Raw genomic sequence first — 23,787 nt, 5'->3', positions numbered from 1 at the left:
CGCAGCCGCCCGCGCTCTCCGTCCGCCCTCCTGGCCTTCTCAGACCTCCCTTCCTCCGCTCCCCGCGGACAGGGCCCCTAACAAGCTCAGGCTGAGAGAAAAATTGCCACCTCTCCTCACCCTCGTGTAAAGAAAAGAAAGGATGGAAGAAAAAGAGCAGCCGCAGGAACCTCGGGGGCGACTTGCCCTTCCGCACAAAGCACTAGCGCACAGCATTCCCCCCTCTCTTTGTTGTGGCTCTCCGTTGCTTCTGGCCACGTGGTTCAGGGGGGCTTACAGCCAGGACCCCAAACCTCTGAGGACCAGTTTGAGGGCGAGGGGATTGTCTTCGGGAAGACCAAGAGCTCCGGACAGAGGCGGGAAACGGGGCATGGGCGGTGGGAAACACTTAGAGGAAAAGATGCTGCTGGGTAGCCAATACAAAAATAGAAATCATTTAGGGGCACACCGCCGGGTTTTTTGCGCGGCTCTTTCCCCCAATTCGGTCGGGGCAAGTTCCCTTCGGCCTCCCGCGCCGGGGCGCCCCCTGGCGGCAGCTTTGGCAGCGGGCAGCGCGCAGAGGGCACGTAGGCGCGCGGAGGGCGCGGGGGCGCTCAGGGGACCCCCGGGCACGGCCCCCTGGCGGCGGCGACGTAGTTATCTGGTGAGCGGTGCCTCGTCCCTCTGGTCCGGCGGGCTCACGGCGGTCTTGCTAAGCACGGCGGCTGAGTAGGGCAGGAAGCCGCTCTCGGAGCGAGGAGCCGCGGCGCTGCAACCGAAGTCCGAGCCGCCGGCGGCCCCCGCGCCGCCGCCGCCGCCACCCCCGCCGCCGCCGCCGCCGCCACCCCGGGAGCCCAGGGCCGCCGCGGCTGCTGCTGCGGCCGCCGCGGCGGATTGACTGCTGTGGCAACTGAGGCACGAGCAGGGCGCGGAGCCGCCGCTGGGGGGCGCCCCGGCCGCCGCGGCCGAGGAGGCCGCAGCCGCCGCAGCTGCTGCAGCCGCGGCGGCCGAGGCCGCGCTGTTGAGCCCCGCGGCGGCCGCGGGCGTCTGGTAGAGGCCAGGGTGGCGGAAGCTGCACAGCAGCTCCGGCCGGGAGTAGGGGTGCGAGAGGGCACGGAAGGTGTCCAGCGGGCGGATGGAAGTGGCGAAGGGCGACGAGGCCGCGGCCGCTGCGCCGGAGGCCGCAGCCGCCGCGGCCGCAGCCGTGACACCCACGTGCGGGTAATAGTGTAGCGGCACGTGCGAGTGGAAGGGGTAGGGCAGGCTTCCGGTGGCGGCCGCGTGCGTCATCATGTAGGTGTAGAAGCTGGGGTCGGCCGGGTGCGGCCACGACATAGCCAGGCGCTGCCGCTTGTCCTTCATGCGCCGGTTCTGGAACCACACCTGAAGGGAGAGCCGCACCGCGGCCCGAGTTAGGGAGTGCCCTGAGGCCTCAGCCCCCTCCCTGGGCCTCTGCACCCTTCCCGGACCTCCGAAAGGCCTGACCTACTCCCCTTCCACCCGACCCAGTTTGGAGACCCCCCTATTCTCCCAGCTGCCAGTGAGGGAGGCAGTGGGAACAGGAGTGGGCACACCTTCCTCAGCAAAAATAATCTGCCCTGTGTCCGACTCCTGCGTTTCCTGTTCCCTTACTCTCCGCTGCGTTTTACGGTTCCCAACGCAACCTTCCCTCTCTTTCCCGCCACACACTGGTGCCCAGCCTTGCTGAGCACCGGTCTCTCAATCCCAGGATTTGCACGGATTCTAGGCCACCGTTGAAGAGGGGCTACCGCGGCAGCTTTTCTAAAAGGTCGCCGCTCGAGGTCTTGAGTCCTCTGAGCTGCAAGGGCCTGCCCCAAGGGCACGGGTACGATTTTGATACTGAAGGGATGATTTTTGTTGGAATCGTTTGCCTCAAGTGAGTGGCGGGAACAACATCCTCTTAAACTGGGAAAGGGACTGTTATACCCCTCCCAAGACAGTCTAATGAAGACATCACTCGTCACAACTCTAAATTAAAGAAAGCCCGATCAAACCAAAGGGAGACTTCCACAACCTCCCTTATCCGTTGGAGCTTCCTCTTTGCTTTTTCTAGAGTGTGAGATCCTCCGCCAAGCGTTCGCCAAATCGCCCAACCTCCCAGCTATCGCTCCCAGGTTAATAAAATTAATCACTTAGAGATATATAAGTAAGGACAATTTCGTTGTAGTCTCCCTTCCCCCAGGAGGTTGCTTTTTTCCTGCTGCCCAGGAGAAAAAATGTTTAGGAAACTACTTTCTGAACCCAATCGATTTTTAAAATACAGTATTCCTTCCTCCATGTTGTAACGATTTATGTGGAAAATAAATCTCCAAGATCAAGAGCAGATGAAAAGTTTCACCTAGGGTTCGTGCCAGAGGAACAAAGACCAGCCGGCTTTGCCGCCGAGGGGAAAGTGGGGCCATGGACATGGGCTAGGGGCACCTGGGCAGGCGGCTGGGCAAAATTGAACAGAGGCCAGTGCTTCCGGCATCAGCTCCGCCATTCCCCGGGCTTCCCAGGTCAGCCAGGCCGGCCAACCCTTCGGATGCGGCAGCTGAGAAACAAATATACCAATTCCGTTGGTGACTCTACCCCGCAGATTTTCAGGCCCTCAGCTAAATGTGGCCACCCAGGAAAGAGAAAGGAGAAACAAAAACCAACCCAGACACCCCCCCCCCCTCCCCGGGGAGTCTAGAAAAGGCGCGTGCTGGAATCGATACCTTGATGGTGGTTTCGGGCAGGTTGAGCGCAGCGGCCAGCTCACACCGGCGGGGCCGCGACACATAGTTCTCCCTGTAGAACTCTTTCTCCAGGCGGGCGATCTGTTCGCGGGTGAACGCCGTGCGGTAGCGCCGCACCTGATCCGCACCAGAGCCGGAGCCGCCCAGCGACGCGCCCCCGCCGCCGCCGCCGCCGCCGCTGCCGCTGCCGCCGCCTCCATGCAGGCTGCCAAGGCCGGAGCCCGACGCAGACGTCGTGGTGCCCGCGGCGGAGCCGCTCTCCGAGTACCCTGGCAAACAAACGGCCGACAGCGCGAGAGTCACTGTAGGGCCGAGATCTCCGCGCTGGAGCTGAGCGCGGATGGGGGAAGCCGGGAGAGAAAGGCAAGAAGCTGCCTGAATTGATGGGGTCTGTCATGCTTACAAATTGCTGCCGTGAATGGAATCAATAAAGTTTGGGGAGCCCTTCTTAACCAAATGATAGGAACTCAATTAGGAAGTTTCTTTTTTTCTTAATAATTAGAAATTTTCAACTCAGGAGGAAGAGTGGCCAAGGGAAAATGCCTACATCTAGGCGTAGTTTGGTAAACTCTAGGTTTACCTTGGTCAGGAGACGGCAGGGCAGCTTTCTGTAGGGTTTCCAACCATTCTTTGATGGTCTTTTGGGTTTGGTTAAAAATATTTTTAGAATTCAAAAGACAGCAGCAGCTCAAACCGGAACCATTAGGGGGTGGACTCTACTTTTCAACTCTTTCTCCCGCTGACCCAAGCGGGTCTCCCAGAGGCGCCCGGCGAGGCTCCCTCCGACTTACTCAGGATGCCCCCTCCACTCGGCCTTGGGGAATCAGGGGCAAGGGGGGTTCAGAGCAGCTACCCGGGGCACCCTTCCCTTAGCGCGACTCAGCGGTTGGCTAGAGGTCGGCCAGCTCGCATGGGCTTTTAGACCAGCCCGAAGGAACATTTTCACAGACTCGGGCGAAGGCGGGCGGGCGGGCGGGCGGGCCTGGAACCTCCCAGGCCTGCGCCTCGCTGGGAGGCTCAAGGAGCAGAGCAGGAGGGCAAGGTTCCCAGCATGCGTCCCGCCCCCGCTCGAGCCCGCTGGGTGCAGCTTGCCTGCGGAGGGTCGGTTAGGGGCAAAGGCAGTAGGACGGACCAGCAGGGGCCGCGGAAGAACCGGGAGGATAGGACTAGAGAGCGCGGCACGGGAGGCGCGGTTACCTTTGCCATTGTTTTCCTTGAGCGGCGCGGCAGCAAGGCCGCCAGGGGAGCGCAGCGCCGAGCAGCCCACCTCCACGTCGCTGCTCATGTCCGCCTCGGCGGCCGCCTCTGAATAATGACCCGGCTTTTTACGGCCTTCGGCGGCGGACGAGATTTCGGAGGAGACGGTGCTTTCGCTGCCCGGGTGCTGCAGGTTGAACAAAGTGTCTATTTCGAATTTGCCCTTGGCAGGGAGGTCTCCCAGAGCGCCGTGCAGGGGGGCGGACGGCAGGCGCGGGCTGAGGCGAGCCGGGTGCTGCGAATTTTCCAGGGCCTCGAGCACAGTATTGCCAGCCGAATCGGATAAATTGGAGAACCGCTTGCCGGTCGTGGGGCTGTGCAGCCCCCTCTCCATCAGAATCATCTCTTTTCTTATTCTTTCCATCATCTCAGCTTTCTAAAAAATGTCACAGTGGCCCGGCTGTCCCGTCCTAATGATGGGCTGCGCCTAGGGCTAATTCTCATTCAGCCCCAGCGAGCGCCTCTAAATATTATTATCTCTTTTGGAGGGAGGCGGAAAAATTGTGGGATGCCAGAGCGAGGGAATGACTGGTCAAAATGACCCATACATCCTTCCGAGCCCGAGATGTCATTCATCAAAAAGTAGCGCTCGCTCGTCATTAAGGTACGAATGACGCCGTTCGAATAATCATTTATTGTAACAGGTTTATAAGCAAATAAATACACGCTCCTGTCAGTGGGTAATGAAGGCAGCTTCGGAGCAGACAAATAGATCCAGGTAGGAGGCGAGAAGAGACAAGAAGTGAGGAGGAAGGCTCCGGTCCTTTGCCCGCTCAGAGCCGGTTCTGTTCGCCCGGGGGTTTGGCCTCGGGGGTGAAATTGACAGTCTGATTAATAGAGCGCGCCGCGGCACATTTCCCCCTTCATTTAGGGGCATCATTACGCTCTCAGTTTGCTGGGTTGCCCCTTAGGTCCTAATCATGCAGCGCCTTCCTCATTTTTCCTCGGACACAGATACGTGTTAAATAATAGATAATGCTTTGATTTTCCAGAGTAGATCGTCGGGAAGGTTTTTTTTTTTTTTTTTTTTAACATTTACAAGCGGGAGGGGGTAAGGGAGGGGACAAGAGGGAGGATGTAGAAGAGTTGCGTAAGGAGAAGACCTTGCGCTCCTGTCTGGATTACTTATCTTTCGAATTTTAGAATCAAATATGTATTTTATTTAACAAATAGGATGCCTAATTTTCTCTCTCCCCACTGCTTCGCCTCAGCGTGGCTGTTCTCCTCCCACCCCAGCTGAGAGAGAGAGAGAGAGACTGAGAGAGAGACAGAGAAAGGGAAAGGAAATATCATAGAGTTTTGAAAGCACTTTAGTGCTACGTGGCTGGGGAGGTGCGTTGGGCCCGCGCCTCCAAACGGAAATCATTAGGTCCTCTCTGATTTTTTAACACCGTTTGCAGAGTGAGTACTGAACTTGAAGTCCTGGGTTTTTTACTTTTATAACCCTGCTGATGGATAGGCTTCTCGCCTACGCATTTTCCCTGGGGGAAATGAACTCGGCTGGACGATTTCATAGTAGAATTCGACAGCTAACTTTAAACACAGTCGCGATTTACAACGCCATATGGGCCGCCCCAGATCCACTTTTTGCGTTGCCAACTTTCCCCCTCCCTCCTCAAATCGAATTATTTGTGGCAAAGTTGCCGAATTTCTAGGTCAAAGGAGGAAAGAAGGGACTTAGCCTCCTTCCCCTACCATCCCGCTATCCTTCCTTTTCCACTGCTCTTTCTTCTCTCCTTCCTCTCCTCCCCCAACCAGGCCTCTTACCTGTGGCCCTGAGTATTCCCGGTGCGGAGCCTGGGCGCGGAGAGTCGCGGACCAGCCTTGCTGCTGCTTCTTGCGGCCTGAGCTTGGCGGCTGAGCCTCTTGGCGATAACTTTGATGGTCATAATGACGCCGGTGGCAACCATTTTAACGAAGATCAATCTTCACTCAAGGCCGTTGCACATCTCCTCCTGCGCTTGCGCCCCACCCTGTCCGGACCCCCAATGCGTGCGGGTCTGCCAGCCAGCAGCAAAAGAGGAGAATCCGCGGCCACAGGCGGGAACGAGAAGATAGGGACAGGACACAGAGGTCGCCTGCAAGCTTCCGAAGCGGCCGAGAGACCCTGGCAATCTGGGCGCCCGGCGCGGGTCTTGCATCCTCGCCTCGGCGCCAATTCAGACCCCAACCCAGCCCCCCTTCTTCCTCCGTGCCGCCACACCCAGCACATTGGGGTGTGTTAGGGGCAAACCCAGAATCTCTTTGCCCATCTCTCCGTTGGCGCTTTCCTTTTAACCTTGAACCCGTTGGGGGCGCGTCAGGAATGTAAGGGGAGACGAGGTGTTAAATATATTTATATACATTTATACACATAGTCAATGCCAAAAGTTTCTCTCCTGTTCCCCTCGGCGCCAACTTACTTCAACAACGCGAGCTTTGCTTAGAAAATCAATTCCACCTCTTTAGGTAATAAACGGAATTCTCCCCCAAGGTGAGAAATGGAAAGCTGGATAGGCATGCGGTGGCTACAGAGTTGGGGGGTGGGGGGCGCGGAGCGGGCGTTGGGAACCCAGAACATGACTTGACTTAGCGTCCGCCTCCCACCCTATCCTCGAGGCCACACGACTCCGAGCACTATGACCCCTCCTCGAGCCGGCTTTCTGGCCATTAACGCGGTCAAAGATTAGTCTTGTGGACACCCCCACCTCTCCCTCCTTGCTCTACAGTCCAGGCCCCCAGTTCTGCCACCTCTGGTAGGGTGCTCCTGGCAAAAAGAAGTCGCTGTCCCAGGAACCTGGGAAGGGTACCCTCTCCCTAGTCCCACTTGCTTAGGGAAATGAATGGGACATTTCGGTCCAGGCTTGGGTCCGTGGGTGGCCAAGGCCCTGGTGGGGGTGGGGGGTGGGGGTGTGATCTGCGGAGGCGCGACCCGGGCGGAAGTCGCAGATGCCTTTATTGCTGTCGTTTGGCGCCCCCGTCTGTTTTATTCGCGGTTTCGGCAGCTGCGAGCTGCTTTCAATCGCAGAAGCTGCCGCTGGGGGCTGGGGTGCGGACGGCAACCCCTTCCTCCTTCGCTCAAGGCTTCTTCCCTTCCTCTGGGACCTCACGCCTCTGGTCCCAAAGCCTTCGCCAAACCGGACCTCAGGCTGTTGAAAAGGTAAAACACCGTTTCTAGGCGACACCTTCATTCATTAGTGGGTTTGAAAACTATTTTGCACCTTTTAAATAAAAGTAATATTTCATATTCTAGCACGTTTATTATAAAAGGTACACTGGAGACCATGTCAGAGAAACTATTCACAGTAAAAGACACATAATTTTCCCCTAAACCGTGTTTAGCAATGTTTCACGGGAGACAGTGAGCACTCCATTACAATATTTAATGTTCCTTAATTTATTTAGACTCCATACCTACTAGTATAGTAATATTGGGCAATTTATTTATAGCTTTTACACTAAAATTACACGTGCTTTTTACATATATTATCTCCTCTAAAGTTCACAGCAACTCTCCAGATCCACTCTATTACCCTTTTACTGAGATGAGAAACTTTCCACACAGAGAGGTTGAAGGACTTGCTGATTTAAACTTTTCTCTGATAATATCCAAGTTATATATCCAAGTTTAAAAGCTTTGGGGCAGCATTTTTGGTTGATTTTTTTTTCATTTTACATATTTCTTCTTTAAATACAGGCCCACCTCAAAAACATTGAGCGTGTATAGAGGGTAGTGAGAAGATTAACATTTGTTGATGTTTGTTAATGAAATGCCCAAACCTTGGACCTCTCTCCAGATTGCAGGGGTTGAAACTGAGAATGGGCCTCTCAAGTGTTCCTAGTTTTTAGACGTAGAGTCCGGGCTATATCAAGGCCTCCTACCTACTACCAAGGTACAGGACTCACTCAATAAAACAAGACAGGAATCCAACCCATGCCCCCCTGGTTTGGCAAGAATTTTTAAGGTGCATTGGGGGCGGGGTGGAGGGGGGAGAGGAGGGCCTGGGAAGGGCTTTCTCCAAATGAACTGGAAAAGCACTTTTTGGTGGAAAGGAGGAATTACATGAAAGAGGTCTAATTTTTGTGTGTGTGTTAGGCTTCCAGACTAAATATTTGTTTCTTGAGCAGCAGCAGGTCCTCCGAGGTGAAGTGGTAAACACTTTTGGCCTTCGACTGAAGGTAATAAAAATTTGTCCAGGCTTCCCGAAGGGAGGGCGCCGGTAAAATCGGAGTTGTAACGGGAGCCCCGCGTCCGCCCGGGCCTGGCTTCGGTCTTCCGCACGGTAGGCTCCCGGCCAAGAGGGCCCAAAACTCGCGGGCCCGCATCGGGACGCAAGCTCGTTCGGGGACTGGGACCGCCTGGGTGTGGTGGGACCTCAGAACCGCTAAAGCCTGGGCTTCGAACCACTGGTACATTTTCTTTTGGGTAAATGCAGTCCCCACGGCTTAAGGCTTGGAGGTTTCGGTTTATAAGGGAAGGAACCTCGGCTTCGGCGACTCCAGGCCAGACTCCTTACTGGCAACTTTTTGCTGCCATCCCTCGGCAGGTCGTCCTCACGTTGTCTCTTATAGGTCTCTCTGGCTGCTTCTGGTTGTCCTCTTCCCGCTACAATTGCGCACCCTACCAGAGATGACCAGGGAGTGGAGGCAGGGTACTTTCTCCCTGGACTCTGGGGCTGGCCGCCTGAAGCTTGTGCGCCCTCCGACGCGACAGGAAAACTTGCAGGGACATCTAGCGCCAGGCCTGAGGAACTGCGAGCTGCCCGGCCGGGAAACTAAGCCTGACCACTTGCCCCCCCCCCTCCCTCCCTGCGCGCCCCCCTCCCACCTTCGTAGTTAGGCATTTCCCTAACCTTCATCCCTTCTCCCTGCTGGTGACCACACGTGGATTCCTCATAGAGACCGCGGGCTCTGCGTAATGGACACACACACACACACATACACACACACACACACACACACAGAGACGATGGGGAGAAAGAGAGTGAAACATTTATTTTCTTTCATCTCCAAAGGCCCACAGAGTGAGCACTTACAGGACTTTAGTTAACAATGACATTGCTAGAGAAGCGTATCCCGAGAATAATCCCACACCTTGAGATACAGGACAAAACAGCAGAAGATTGCAGTCCCAGCTTTTGTACTGTGGAAAAAAGCAGCAAGTCACCAGTATCCTCGAGCTCTGGGCCCACCCTCCAATGCCGTCTTCTCCGGGAGATTAGTGTTTCTCTAAGAGGGAAGACTCTTGCTGTGTTTAATTTTTGCCAGGGCTGAAGGTGTTCTCTTCATCCCAAACAAGGGCCCACTACCCTGTGGGAGGCAGACCTGGGTTCATCAAATAGCGCTTCAGGTTTAGAGAGCGTTCTGTTGTCGCTGTTGCAGACAATTTACATTTACTATAGACTAATTGTATTGTCAAATTCAAATGGAATACATCTCAGACATAGAAAGTGCCCAAACTGAGGATTCCACTGTCTGGCTTTTGCTAGAAACCCCTTTCTTTACCCTAGATTTGTTGTTTAAAAATATATATATATATATATATATATATATATATATATATATATATCCAACCCAAATGAAACTGGGTATTGCCTACAGAGAGAAAATTCACTTCAAAGTTGGCAGGGTACAGACTTGGTTGAGAGTTCTCCAGCCAGTTCCGCTGGATTTAAGACTTTATTTTGGAATTAAGACTTTATTTCTACACTGAATTGTTGGCTTCTTACGAGTTAATTAGGAAGGTGTCCTGCCTTTCCCGGTGTGACCATCAAGGAAAACACTTTCAAAGGAATTTCCAGCACCCCGCTCTGATGGGACTTGGTAATTGTTATCCTACCCTAATGGTCAGGATTATGTGGTTAATTGAGCTCACTGCTGTCTTGGCTAGCAGAGGAACTTATGTTCATCAATAAATCTAAATCGCAGCCTTCACCCACCCATTCCCCAACCCAGGACAAGGACATGATTTGAAAGATCGTCTACAAGGAGGACAAGGGAGGATGTAACTTTCAGAACATTATTAATTACCAAAAAGGGTGCCTATGGAAAGAGAGGAGAGAGAAAAGCAAGTGATGGGAAAGGAAGGCAGAGCTGACCTCTCTCTCCCTCTGTCCCTCTCCCTGCTGCTCCCTTCCCTCAGTGGGACCTTGGGCAATGAAGCATTTCTCACTCAAATCAGGAAATGTGACAAAACTGGTTTCACTGAGTAACACATCAGTGTTTGGAGACATTTCTGTCTGGTGACAAAGGATTTTCATTTAACAAAGATTATGCCTGTTGTTAAAGCCCCAACATGATGCACCTCCACACATACACAGGGTTCAGTCTGTGCTCCTGGCCAGTAAAGAAAATTATTCCCATTAGGTTTAAACCTAATATCAACTCGGACACAAGGGTACACAAGCTAAATGAAATGTTTCCGCAAATTCAGCCTCAAAATTCCTCCACTACCTACCACCCCTGGCTTGTAACCTATGTGTCTTATTAGTTCATAAACACAGCAGCCCTGACTTTGCTTGGTACTCAACCACAGCCCTATGATCCAATATTAGCAGCTGCCCTGGGGTGCTGGGTCCAGTCTGAACCTCTTTCCTAAGGGGAATCCCAGTAGGGTCCAGTCTGAACCTCTTTCCTAAGGGGAACTGGCTCCCCCAGTGCCGCAACTTCTAAGGCTGTACTGGAAACAGGTTCAGCGGCAGGGTAGCAAGAGCCAAAGCTCCTTGTTGTTCAAAACCTCTGTCATCCCTGAACATCCACTAGGATGGGCAGAGAAACCCCAAATCCTGTGAAAGTCCCCCAGGGCAATTGGAGGCAGGGCCATCATTGAGAAGCCTCTTTCAATTAGAGCATTAATGTCTTTCAAAAAGAGCATGAATTGGGACTTTACTCCCAGTCCTGCACAATTTAATTTGCTGCATGGAAAATCAAACCAAAATTGAAGGGCTGTCTCAAATCAGCAAAACTTGACAAATTCTTCCTTCCTAGCTTAATTTCATTTTCTTCATTTTTTTTGGTGTATAATCGGCTAATAAAGTGTATCAGATAGAATATGGCATAGAGGTCCCGGTGTGTAAAATCACAGGGATATTTAGTTTTAAAAGACTGAAAGTTCATTGGTGCCGGTTATGTCTTAGAAATTATTTCAACAAATTTGCTTTTTGAGGTCACAGGGGAAAAAAAAACTTTTAAAGATGCCTGTATTTTCTCTCTCTGAGAAAAAGCAAGGAAGACAAAGGAAAAATAAGTGTTTCGGGACAGCATTCCATGACTGGTTTGGTACCAAAATTGTTGGGTAAAGACGACCCAGCCAAACTCTTTCAAAAAGTCCGCAACTCTGTCACCTGGCCCCGCTGGTGTTTTAAAAACGCCAATTCAGCTTCCGTTACTAACTTTTGCCTCCTTGTTTCGAGTAACCAAAATTGCTCTCACCAGCAAACTTCTATTCCCTATGACTTTCTAAAAAGGCTCAGCCCCCTCTGACTCAAATTTGATCACGAACACATCTAGGACTTCAAAAAGGTCAAATTCCCCTGCTTTTCCTTTCCAGCGCCCCTCTCATAACTTTCCCCTTTATTTGAGCCTTTTATGGTTACTGCGTTTTGCGTGTCAACACTCCCAACACCAGCAGCCCACCCTGCAATGCCAGGCCAGGCCCAGGAGGGCCTCTTTGGCGTTTTTACTTGCCCCATCCAGTCATGTCTTGGGTCCAGAATGGCAGGGCTGGGTGACAAGCTGGCCTCACCAATCAAGGCTCAGGGGAACAATTTTCTTGGAGATGGGCTGACCTGGGGAGTTGATGCTACAGAACCAAATGGGCTCACTCTGAGGGCTCCTGAACCCCACCCAGCACCTTCAACTCCTCAAATGAAACGTTGCTCCTAAGGTGTAGCCTTAAGTCTACAGCCGGACACATACCAGCTCCCCATTAATGGCTAAGATGGGGGGGGGGGCAGTGCTGGGGCTCTGTGTCTGAGAAATGGCACGAAGGGATGAATCCGGTCAGGGCTGTGATGCTTGTCACAGGAGCCCACTTTATCCCGGGAGACCTGACACAGTCACTCTGGCTGCTCCTATCGGGAGCCCCAACTTTGCTCGCGGGGGGAAAAAAACTCCTTCCTAATTTGCCCCTCTCAGTTCTCTGCAGTTGGCAGCTTGGAAAAGAAAGCGAAACAAAGGTCCCTGGGAAAGTGAAGTTTTCAATTAATTGGTGTGAGTAATGGGCGGGGGCGGGTGGTGGCTGCAAAATGCAAGAGGCAGTTGGGCTGCAGGGGAGGCGCAGAAGTTTCGTGGCGGGCAGCAGAGTGGCTTTCTCCAAGAGCTTTCCACAGGGTCTTGCTGCTGGCCAGGGGAATCTGAGCAAGGGCCGGGGAGCCCAGTTCGGGAGGCGACTCCCGGCAGGCCTGAGTGTAGAGGCGAATAGTGTGGACCAGGCATCCGTCCTTTTCTCCCTGGGGCAGATCGTCACGTTCGCCGCGTCAAGGCCGAGTCTTTTCGTCCGCTTGACTTACTTGTAAGTCTCTGTCCCGGCACCAAGGGCGCTTCGTGGGCATTTTCCTGGTGGACGGGGTGTGTGTGTGTGTGTGTGTGTGTGTGTGTGTGTGTGTGTGTAGGGAGGGTCTGCTCCAATTGGTCTTAATTCGGAAGATCCTTTATGAGAACATGCGTGAAATGCCTTTGCCCGGTAGCAATGCTTAACGTAGGGAAAATTAGCTCCCTCGGGTTTGGGGTCTAGGTCAACTAATCCAAGGGATTAAGCAACAGGGTCAAAAATCAGGCTGTTTTCACATCATTCTGACCATCTCTGTCCTTCGCCTTCGTTTAGTTGTACGGCTCGGGGATCCGAGGAGAGGTGGCAAAAACAGCCGTGGCCGAAACAAGCGGCAGGCCTCGGCGCCCTTCTCAGTCGCAGACAGGGCCTAGGATGGGCGGTCGCGCAATCAGCTCGTGGGGGTTGGCTTCGGCGCAAACGCCAGGGTCCAGAGGAGGGCGGGAAGGGGCGGTGGGCTGCGCTAGGGGCTGGGAAGGGGTAGGGGCCGGGGTGGGTGGGTCCAGCGGGGCCCCGGCCTGGAGCCAGACTCTCCCGCGCCCCCACCCCCACGTGGCCCCGCGCAGCCAATGGCGCGGCCCCGAGCGGGAGCCCTCGGGGAGGGAGGAGGCCCCCCGACCGGCCCCGGCCCCCTCCCAACCTGAACTTCGTTTTTATAAACGTCCCGCGATGAGCTAACCTGTTGGAGGGCGGGCGGGCGGGAGGCGGGAGGCTCGCAGAGGGAGAGAGGGCGAGAGGAAGAGGGCGGGAGCCAGAGAACGAGAGAGAAAGGGGAGGAAGCGTGCCGCGCCATGGTGTCCTGCGCGGGGCCGGGGCCGGGGCCAGGGCCGGGCCGGGCCGGGCCATGAGCCGCGCCGGGAGCTGGGACATGGACGGGCTGCGGGCGGACGGCGGGGCCGCCGGGGCGGCCCCAGCCTCCTCCTCCTCCTCCTCCGTGGCGGCGGCGGCGGCCCCCGGCCAGTGTCGCGGCTTCCTCTCGGCGCCAGTGTTCGCCGGGACACACTCCGGGCGTGCGGCGGCGGCAGCGGCGGCGGCGGCGGCGGCGGCGGCGGCCTCGGGCTTCGCATACCCGGGGACCTCGGAGCGTGCGGGCTCCGCCTCGTCGTCGTCATCTTCGGCTGTGGTCGCAGCGCGTCCAGAGGCTCCCTCCGCCAAAGAGTGTCCCGCGCCCGGCGCGGCCGCTGCAGCGCCTCCGGGCGCCCCAGCTCTGGGCTACGGCTACCACTTCGGCAACGGCTACTACAGTTGCCGCATGTCGCACGGCGTGGGCTTACAGCAAAACGCTCTCAAGTCGTCGCCGCACGCCTCGCTGGGAGGCTTCCCGGTGGAGAAGTACATGGACGTGTCGGGCCTGGCAAGCAGCAGCGTACCGGCCAACGAGGTGCCCGCAAGAGCCAAGGAGGTGTCCTTCTACCAGGGCTACACGAGTCCCTACCAGCACGTGCCTGGCTACATCGACATGGTGTCCACCTTCGGTTCCGGGGAGCCTCGGCACGAGGCGTACATCTCCATGGAGGGCTACCAGTCCTGGACGCTGGCCAACGGGTGGAACAGCCAGGTGTACTGTGCCAAGGACCAGACACAGGGCTCCCATTTTTGGAAATCCTCCTTTCCAGGTAGGGGCGACGGGGGAAAGGGGTGGCCGGGAGGGAGGGAGGGAGGGGAGGGAAGAGGGAGAGAGAGAGCGCGAGAACGAAAAGAAAGCGCTAGTAGTGTATGCCCCTACTTGGGAGCTGCGCTAGTCCTCCTGGCCGGCCAGGGTTAACCTATGGAACAGTTCGTCCAGTTTGCCTGAAATCTGTACATTTCTCCTTTGATTTCAACTGTCTTTCTCACAACCCTTTTCTTCTGCCTGCGGGTACAAGCCTGTTTTTCTCCCACAGTTGAAGGTCTTTGCGTGCCCTTTGCCCAGGCCTTGGCCCCTCCTCCCCAAAGAAGTGTCAGTGTTGGGCCCCACTTTTGAAGCACACGTCTGCCCCAGGGTGACCACTAAGCTTCTAAGAGCTCACAACCTCCAAACACAGGAACACAAGAAATCAAAGCTTGAACAACAACAACAACAAACTGGATTTTTAAAAGACTGTTTGTATGTATGCCACAGGCATTTGCAGAAACTGTCCTTGTAACTGTCCACAATAACCATGCCATAAAATTGAAGGCTTGTTAAGATGCTGGTTTGAGAAACCATGATGATCCATCAGCATCAAATGGCCTTCACTTTGAAGTGTAAATAATCTTTCTTTAATAATGTGTAAATAATATGTCTGTGTAAACAATAATAAAATGCAAACAGCCTGGTTTTCTTTATTCTCCATACCCCTTCCGAATGTACACACACAGTCCCCAGTGGTGCCCCCAGAAACCCTGGTCTAATTTTTTTCGTGCTTTTTTTTTTTTTTTTTTTTTTTTTAAATACCAGGGGATGTGGCTCTAAATCAGCCAGACATGTGTGTCTACCGTCGGGGGAGGAAGAAGAGGGTGCCCTACACCAAACTGCAGCTCAAAGAACTGGAGAACGAGTATGCCATTAACAAGTTCATTAACAAGGACAAGCGGCGGCGGATCTCAGCCGCCACGAACCTATCCGAGAGACAAGTGACCATTTGGTTTCAGAACCGAAGAGTGAAAGACAAGAAAATCGTCTCCAAGCTCAAAGACACTGTCTCCTGATGTGGACCAGATTGGTCAAGAGAATTTAAATGCTTTCAGTTGTCTCCAAAAGACCTTCGGAAAGACTTGAATATGTATTTAATTCCTCCCACCTCCCTGCCAATCATGGCAAATTTTGTGAATTGTTTTTCTCTCTTCCCCTATCAGGCTCTAAAACCTTTTGCTACCCCAACCTGACTTTGTAGTTCTGTTTCTTACTTGCTTATTATTGATTTTGTTCTTGTCTAGGTTTATTTTTTATGATGTTTTTAATGTTCTGTTTCTCCCTCCAGGCCAGTATAAAGGACTTGAAGTACTTTTGAATAATACCCCCCCTAAAGAATTTCAGAAGTGCCATTATGATTTTAGGGTTTTATTCTCTTAAATTACTTCAAATGCCTGTTTCCAGCACTGATTATCTTCATAATCTATTAGGGCAGAACGATTTGCAGTCATTCATATCCTGTGATTGGGCAATTTAATCATTAGCTCTCAGCAGTCACCCTGAGGCAAGTGGAAACAGCTCTGGGCAGGCAGCGCTCTAAGGTCACTGGGAAAGTCTAAAAACAGGCGGCTGGAGGTACTCTGATGGCTTTAAAAGCAGCTACCTTATTAAATAGGGTTTGTATCGATATTGAAATGAAGACAATCTTCCCTACTTCGGATCTTTCATTTGCTGTTGTACTTCTATGTGTTTAGTATATGTCGTCGATTTGTGCTTTTATAATCTTTAATTTGAAAATAATTTGTCCTCATGGATGCCTTCATTTCCCCAGCTCTGAATGCAGATATTTAAATGGCTGCAAATGTGAGAGTAATCCATGGATGGTATAAATGCACACCTTCTCCTTGACCCTGGATCTGTGGGACTAGAACTGAAGTGATCTCCTCAGTCCCCTGAAAGAGAATGAATCAATGTGGCCAAGGGTGGGAACTTTTGTCCAGAACCCAATGAAGAACTTGACTGTCTGAACAAATGTATTGAGCCCCTCGTGGAATTTTAAAACATCTAACAAATATGAAAATGTGGAGCTCTAAAGTTCAAGGTGGAAAAAAAAATGATGTGATGATAAATAACTACTTTTTAAAGTGCTGCATATTTATACAACCAAGAGATATTTTTGTAGATGAAATGTCTGTGAGCTGGGATATGTGTGCAGTGCTTCAGGCATTTAAAATGATTTTTTTTATTCCTAGGGAGATGCAAATAAACAGAACTCTCTTGTTTCTTCGTCTTTTATATATTTTCTTTTTCCAAGCTTGTGTTACCTCTTGTGTTCTTATTTATTATAAAATCTTGTTGTCCTCAACATTATGATGTTCGCTATAGATGAAGGAAACTCAATACCAGTTCTACTCTGAAACTCCACTCCATTTCCGCCACCCCTCTCCACCCTTTTCCCTGTGGCTTTAACATAAGTAGTGATGTCTTTAAATGAGAATATAATTTGCGGTGTCTGAAATGGTATTTTTTACCGGACAAAAAAAAAAAACATCTCCAATAAAATTTTACTTCTCTTTCAATATTATCACTTTATTCAACTAGTTTTATTTTTTTAATCAATATGTATGTTTGTGTCTGTGTGTAGGAAATTGTGCTCACTTGAAGGTGTTCTTCCTAGAAAGGCTGTTATAAATATCTACTCTTGGAAGATCCTGAAATTAGACACATCCATATTTGGCAATTGAAAAAGAAACATTTCAGGCTGATCCCTTATCGCCCTTTCCGAGCAGCCTCCAAACAGCGTTTGAGGACTGAAAACCATAATTATACGCACTAAACCTCCAGACGCAATTTTTAGGCCCAATGAACTTGCTTTTTTGAGGCCTTTTTGCCACTCAAGGAAATGGCCGCTGAGGAGCTGGGTGCCTCGTGTTGTTAGCGCCTAGGCACAATCAGTTTAGTGGTTGCTAACTTTTTGGTATGTAAGTTAAATACGCATGTTTAAAACCTCACACAATATGTAAACTCTTATGGCGGGGGGTGGGGGGGGGCTCCCTTATGGATCCGCTAGAGAAAACGCAGAGACCCAAGTTCCGGAGCTACTTTCGTTTTCTCTGGCCCGGCTTGATTTCTTTCATATCTTGCATCGATGGTTGGCTGTGGGCGGCCAACTTCGTTTTAACTGGCAGAGATAGAGAGACACAGAAGGAGACAGAGGCAAACAGAGAGAGAACGGACTACGACTCAAATTCTGGAGAAGTAACCCTGAACATAACTAACCCTGGACATAACTACCCCGACCATCCACTTTAAGGAAGAGTTTCTAATTAGCATGTTGCTTTCCTCGCAAGATGTGTTTTCATCTGAAGCAGGCCTGTTTTCCCTTCTTTTCCAACGTCGTTTTCCCTCCTTTTTGGTAAATTCCAGACTCCAGGGCCGCACTCCATTTCCCAGGTCCATTTCTGAGGTTTCCTGTCGGATGCGGGGATTGCCTGGAGGTTTTCCTTTCATCCGTAGTTTGCTGGTCAGTTTACTCTGCCTAGGAGAAATGGGAAGGTTTGCTGAAGATTAAAACTGCTCAAATGCTCTCCGGTGGAATTTGAATTGATGGCTAAATCAATAACAGATGAAGACGTTGCTATTTATATGCATTCCTTTTATATTCCGAATTGAGGAGGGAGGAGAGGAGCCGGTAGGTGGCCGGAGCGCTGGTAGGGAGGCCCACGGGGAGCAAAGGCGAAGGGAGCTTGGGAGAGAGGCCTTTCTTCGGGCGGAGACCGAGAGGCCGCAGGGAGGACGCGTCTGAAACCTAGCAGGTTTGGAGTGCCGCTGGTGGAGACTCCAGGCCCGCGCGTCTACGCGTGATCCAGGAGGCGATGGAGGCTTTTGCAGCCGGGACGCACCGCCAGACAAAGGGGCGGCCGCGACACTTCCCCGTGTCTGGCAGCCTGCCGGGTGCCTCTGACTCCGCTGTCCCCGCCAGCCTTGCTGCCACGATCTCCGGCTTTCCGAGACGCTTGGCGGAGCCTGGCAGCGGGCCGTGACCGCACGGGCTGGCGACCCCAGGCCGGCTGTGCCGCCCTTCACTGTTGATCTTGACCGTGCGGCGGCGCCTCGCCAGGCGTGGAGCTCGCTCGCCATCTCCTGGGCGGTCGGCGGCATTGGCAGAACTCGCGGTTTAGCTCCGCGGCCAAATCCTCTCCCATTCTCCAGCTCACCAGTCAAGCCTCCTGCCCTTCCCACCAACACCTCCACCCCGCCCCCGCCCCCCGCCCCGCCCCTCCGCGCAGTCCTCAGCTCCAAGCTCTTAGCTCCCAGCGTACAACTTTGCCTGCTGGACCTCGGAAATTACAAACCCAGGAGATAAGGTGGGGCAGATGAACACCATTCTGAGCCAAAGAGAAATGGAGGGAATCTAATTGTTCTAGTCTTTCATTGCTCACTTAGTGCCTTTATGTCTTTAGTCCCCAGGGGTAAACCGCTGCTGTGCGGCTGCCTAAGGGTCCGGAGAAGACACCCTTGGACTTGGAAATACCGGAGCATCGCTGCATGCTGAGACGGGAGGAGATGAGACTCCAGGGATCCCTGGAGCTGGAGCTTTTGGGCCTGGGGAGTCTGTAGCTCCTGGAAAACAGGGAGAGTTTCCCAAAACGAGAGCCTGGATCCCTTAAGCCCCTAAGAACTGAGGTTGCAGCTTATGCCTACACCTCCCCACGTCCCCACCCCCAAGGACGGGGAGTGGAGTTTTTTTCCCTCTGTGTCTGAGCTGGTAAGGAAACTCTGACAGAACCCTGGGGAGTCTCGGACATCCCCATCCTCACCCCATACCCCCGTCCTAGAGCGGGAGGAAGAGACCGACTGCGTTCCCCAGAGCCGCCCAATTGGTCGCCATAACTCACAATAAAGTCTCAGCGCGGTGGTCAGCCTTGCCCTCCGGCGGCGCCTGTGTGGTCTCCGTGCCGGAGCTGGCGGTCTAACCAATTCCAGCTTGGCTCGGGGACCGCGAGGCGGGCTGCAGGTTGGGGTGGCCGCCAGTCACGCGGCCGCTGGGTTTCTTGGGACCGAGGCAGGGGAGGAGGACCCATAGCCCTCTGGCCAAGCTAAACCGGAGGGCCTGCGGAGGGGGCTGCCACATTGCCCCCGACGAGGGAGCGCCGCCCCTCCTGCTCAGGCCCCTGTTCGCCAGAACTCCGAACCCGCCAGCGGCCTTGGAGGCGCTGAGCGGAGCAACGCCGCTAGCCTGCTGCCTGGGCGAGCCGTGCTGTTCCCCGCCGAGTGACTCTGGCTCTTCTGTCCTTCCACACCAAGTCCGGGAAGCTCGTTCTGCTCTGCCCGCTGCAGAGGAGTTGAACAGCTTGGAGTTCTGGTTGGCAGGACGTAGTCGCCAAGGTGACTCCTGGCAATAAAAGGAATGTAGCCTTTGGCCACGATTGGCCAATGCAGCTGCCCCTTCCTGGGCCAGCATTCTCCACGGACCGGGATGGCCGCAAATTTCCTGGGAGCAGAGGACTTGGCCATAGAGAAGCGCACCAGAATTGGTTTGAAACCACCTTCCTGGGCATCAAACTTGGGCAGAGTTTGTGATGCATTTCTCCTCCATCAGCAAACCTTTGGAGCATGCCGGGTTCAGGCCGTGTGTGGGTCCTCGATGCAACATGACCAGTGCAGAATCCTCTCCAGAGGGACAGGGGCAGGAAGGAATCAGCCTAGGAGTAACATAGCTCAGGCCTAGGGACAGAGCTCGTGGCCCCACCAGACAGTGGACTCTCTAGACAAGCCTAGCCAGAGGTGCACAACGCTAGAAAAGGCCTTAGCTGCAACTTAAAGCTCGTGGAAGCAAGCCTGGTCTAGGTAGCCAGTGGGAAGGGGGAGTGCAAAGCCAATCAAGACCAAGAAGGATCCCAAGGGACATTGGGGCAAAGGCACCCAATGTCCCCGCTCCTGAAGCTGAGCCCGGAAACTCACAGTGGTTTCACCTTCGTTCCACGTTCCTTGGTTCTTCTGCCTAGCAGCCTCCTCCTTCTCCATCGAATATTGCGGGAGTTATCATAATACCCTGAAGGGGGGGAAAACGGGTCGGGGGATGTAGGCGGTGCTGAAATGACCGGCTTTGAAGAACCTGCAGGCAAAGTTTCGTCCAATCGTCTGAGCCTGTCCTCTTATTCCCGGTTGTAACTAAATACTGCTGCGAGCGCAGCCGAAGCCCTTTGTTGGAGATGTGTGAGCGCAGTCTCTACAGAGCGGGCTATGTGGGCTCGCTTCTGAATCTGCAGTCGCCTGACTCCTTCTACTTCTCCAACCTGCGGCCGAATGGCGGCCAGTTGGCCGCGCTCCCCCCCATCTCATACCCGCGAGGGGCGCTGCCCTGGGCTACCACGCCCGCGTCCTGCGCCCCAGCGCAGCCTGCCGGTGCCACCGCTTTCGGCAGCTTCTCGCAGCCCTACCTGGCCGGTTCCGGGCCGCTTGGTCTACAGCCCCTGGGCGCCAAGGATGGACCCGAAGAGCAGGCCAAGTTTTATACGCCCGATGTGGCCGCTGGGCCGGAGGACCGTGGCCGTGTGCGGCCGCCCTTCGTCCCCGACTCTAGCCTGGCCCCCGCGGCCGCTGCTCTCAAAGCGGCCAAGTACGACTACGCGGGTGTGGGCCGTGCGGCAGCGGGCTCTGCAGCCCTGCTCGAGGGGACCCCCTGCGCTGCCGGCTTCAAGGACGACACCAAGGGCCCGCTCAACTTGAACATGACAGTGCAGGCGGCGGGCGTCGCCTCTTGCCTGCGACCTTCGCTGCCCGACGGTAAACGGTGGCCATGCTCCCTGGGCCAGTCAGGGCTGGGCTGGGAGGTGGGGTGCAGGGGAGAGTGTGCAGAGGGAGGGAGCCGCTGGGGGCGGGCAGACAACTGGGAGCAGCCGGCAGGGCTGACTTGGGTTGGGGCTGTGTTGCAGGCCTGCCGTGGGGGGCGGCCCCAGGGAGGACCCGCAAGAAGCGGAAACCCTACACCAAGCAGCAGATTGCGGAGCTGGAGAACGAATTCCTCCTCAACGAATTCATCAACCGCCAGAAGCGCAAGGAATTGTCCAACAGGCTGAACCTCAGCGACCAGCAGGTCAAAATCTGGTTCCAGAACCGGCGTATGAAAAAGAAGCGCGTGGTCCTGCGCGAGCAGGCGCTGGCGCTATACTAGCCCCCAGCGTGGCCGCGGCTGGCCAGGCCTGCCCTTTTAAGCCGAGGCCTGGCGTGGAGGAAGAACTGGGACTAGGGGCTTTTCCTTCCGCTCCTTCTCCGCTGGTCCCAAGTACCCTCCCACTCAGTCTACAGCCCAGGAGCCCTGGCCAGTTGGGCCTCCACGCTTTCCGATCTCTGGGAGGGGCCTGCAGAAGTTGCAGCACAACCTTGGCCTTGAGGCTTCCCAAGTGGGGGCCTGGGGTCACCTGTCCTAGCTCTTGTCCGGGGCATTTACACGGGGGCTCACTCTAGCACCCTTGTACTTGGAATTCTGCTTCCACCTAGACTCCCTTTCCTCTCCTCCCCAGTTCTTTTTGAATTTAGCAGGCACCTCACTAGAGCGCAGAGTGGAATTGAATTTAGGAAGGCCTCCGGGAAGGAGTAGAAAGGGCTGCGGGCCCAATTCTGTCTCTTTGCCACCAAAGCCGCTTGTGGCAAAGCCAGAATCGTGGCTCTGGAGTGAGGAAAGGGTGCCGCCCCTCTCCTGTCTGCCCTGGCTGCTTGCGGAGGACAAAAGCTACCCTAGACCTTCAGACTTGGGGAGGAAAGGCAAGGGGAAGAAGGCTGGGGTGGCTGGACAAACTCATGGACACCTCCGAGTTTGGGCTGGGCTGACCCTTCCAGCTGGGCAGAATGGGGTGGATACTTCCTTCCCATGGATTCCAGCAGGGAGGCTGAGGCTCCACCACAAACTGAAATCTCTAGACTGTACTGGTAAAACTCCCCTACGTCTCCTATCTCCTCATACACGCCTAGGCCAGAGCCCTGCACTCTGTAACTGGACTGAGCTCTGGTGAGGACAGCTGCTAGTCTGCTTTGAGGCTGGAGTGCACTAAGAGGTGGGGAAAATATCCAGGGGGAGGAGAAGGGAGTGAGCAAGGATAAGTGTGTCCTACATTCCAACTGTAAATATGGCTGTCCTGTCGAGGTGGGTAAGGGTGCGGACATGTCTTTCTTGAATTAGGATAATTAGACAGAGGTGAGAGGCCTTCCAGTAGTCAGGGGGTGAAGGAGGAGGCCCTTCAAATCCTCAGCCCCTGGTCGCTGCTCTAGACCAAGTAGAGAGAAGTTCCCCTCTCTCACCCTCTTCACCACCAGACAACTCCACTGGGGGCCTTTCTGTGCCTCAGCGCTATGCCCTTCCTGAGCCCATGCCTGGCCTGCCTCCATGGAGCCTGTAAGGCCCTGGGCCCTGCTGGGCTTGCTTTGTTGCAGCTGGGGTTCCTGAATGCCAGGTAGAGGTGTTTTGCATGTGCTGGGGTGTCCTGTCTTAACCTCACTGAAACCGAGCACCCCCCTCCAGCTCCTTCTATCATCCCCTACCTCTTTTCCCTCTCCTTCTGAGAAGTAGCGCCCCCCAACTTCAACTGAGATGTATGACAGCCAAAGAGTTGATTCCTTCCCAAAGTCGGATGACTTGTTTTTAGTGGGGGACTAGGCCCTAGATGGGGAGTGGGCACCCCACATAGCCCCAAGCCTCAGTCCAACTGACCTCAGTTGATGTTTTGACTAATTGCATTTTCTCTGCTATCTAATAGTTGTTGTGCATGTTTTATGTTGTTTTGATTTTGTCAAAAAAAAACCCCACAATAGCTTGTACATATCAGATACATAGAAATGTTTTGAATGGAAATAAATATCCAAGTCCCAGCCAAGTTGTCAAGGGACTGATGTCAATTTTTCTAAACAATTCAGATTCCCTCCTAATGATTTTAGGCCACCAAATTCGTTTTTCTTTTCTGGTTGTGGTTTCACTGCGGGTGTTGACTGTTCATTAAATGAGAAAATGGCTTCCAAGTCGGTCAGAAAATGGTGCATAAAAGCCCATGAACAAAATGTGTATGAAACATCCAAGTGGGAGGAAAGGGGACTGTAGGCAGATCTGAGCTTGTCTCCAACCTTAAGGGAACTCTCAGCTTGTTGCACACCAGGGCTTCTGTATTTTGCCTTAATTCCCCAATTTTGAAGCTTGCTGTTATGGGGATGGGGTGCCTGCCGAAATAGGAGGCTCCTCAGATCTCAATACAAAAGATCTCTCCTTGCCATGTTTTGGTCAGGCTTCTTTCAAACAGGCTATGCCCTGTGGAAATTCTCCATGCTGGCACCTTTGCCTGGAGCCCAGCATGGTCCCTTGGGAAATGTGGCCTCGGCACCCTTATAGCCTTAGGAGCCTCCAGCTGAGGCTGGGAAAGCTGCCATCCTCTTGCAGACCCCAACTCCCAGCCAGCTCTGAGACGGAAACTAGAGAACTGTTAGCTTTTAGCAAGTGGAAGAATTAGCAAGAACCACTAAATCTCTAAGACCAAGTGTTCATGGGTTCCAAGTCCCCTTTCCTGAAGCCAGTTGGATGTGTATGTTAAAAATATTTTTAAAGTAGCTCCTTTAAGAAAAACACAATGGTGGGGGGCGGGGGGCGGGTAGGAAGCCAGAGGCTCCTGAGGCCCTGTCTTTAGAAATGTTTTCCCACCTGA

General features: G+C 53.8%; 3 protein-coding genes and 1 long non-coding RNA gene across 5 annotated transcripts in view; 2 read left to right on the top strand and 2 right to left on the bottom strand.

Moving 5' to 3' along the window:
• The window catches only part of EVX2 (even-skipped homeobox 2), a 9,559-nt gene extending 3,407 nt beyond the window's left edge, over positions 1-6,152 (bottom strand). For both annotated transcript variants that reach the window (XR_009257074.1, XM_058713324.1), the window contains exons 1-4: positions 5,745-6,152; positions 3,918-4,783; positions 2,700-2,989; positions 1-1,362 (exon numbers count right to left, since the gene is read on the bottom strand). The exon at positions 1-1,362 is cut by the window's left edge. Coding sequence is in view for 1 of the 2 variants with exons in the window: in XM_058713324.1 (XP_058569307.1) it covers positions 637-1,362; positions 2,700-2,989; positions 3,918-4,344 (1,443 nt within the window). In the remaining variant the exon portion in view is untranslated. The remainder of the gene's footprint in view (positions 1,363-2,699; positions 2,990-3,917; positions 4,784-5,744) is intronic.
• A 7,196-nt stretch (positions 6,153-13,348) lies between these two features.
• Positions 13,349-16,380, top strand: HOXD13 (homeobox D13). The gene is made up of 2 exons (XM_058713314.1): positions 13,349-14,120; positions 14,924-16,380. The coding sequence occupies exons 1-2, from the start codon at positions 13,349-13,351 to the stop codon at positions 15,172-15,174; spliced, it is 1,023 nt and encodes a 340-aa protein (XP_058569297.1). The 3' UTR covers positions 15,175-16,380.
• A 2,251-nt stretch (positions 16,381-18,631) lies between these two features.
• On the bottom strand, positions 18,632-20,630 carry LOC131502522 (uncharacterized). The gene is made up of 4 exons (XR_009257069.1): positions 20,542-20,630; positions 20,063-20,153; positions 18,997-19,493; positions 18,632-18,721 (listed from the first exon to the last, which is right to left on the bottom strand). It is a non-coding gene; the product is annotated as an uncharacterized LOC131502522 (long non-coding RNA).
• Positions 20,150-22,971, top strand: HOXD12 (homeobox D12). The gene is made up of 2 exons (XM_058713295.1): positions 20,150-20,887; positions 21,037-22,971. The coding sequence occupies exons 1-2, from the start codon at positions 20,314-20,316 to the stop codon at positions 21,273-21,275; spliced, it is 813 nt and encodes a 270-aa protein (XP_058569278.1). The 5' UTR covers positions 20,150-20,313; the 3' UTR covers positions 21,276-22,971.
• The last annotated feature ends 816 nt before the right edge of the window (positions 22,972-23,787 follow it).

This window comes from Neofelis nebulosa, chromosome 2, assembly GCF_028018385.1.
Source record: "Neofelis nebulosa isolate mNeoNeb1 chromosome 2, mNeoNeb1.pri, whole genome shotgun sequence".
Lineage (NCBI taxonomy): Eukaryota > Metazoa > Chordata > Mammalia > Carnivora > Felidae > Neofelis > Neofelis nebulosa.
The sequence above is the reverse complement of the archived record's forward strand: the minus strand, read 5'-3'. Positions and strand labels throughout refer to the sequence as shown.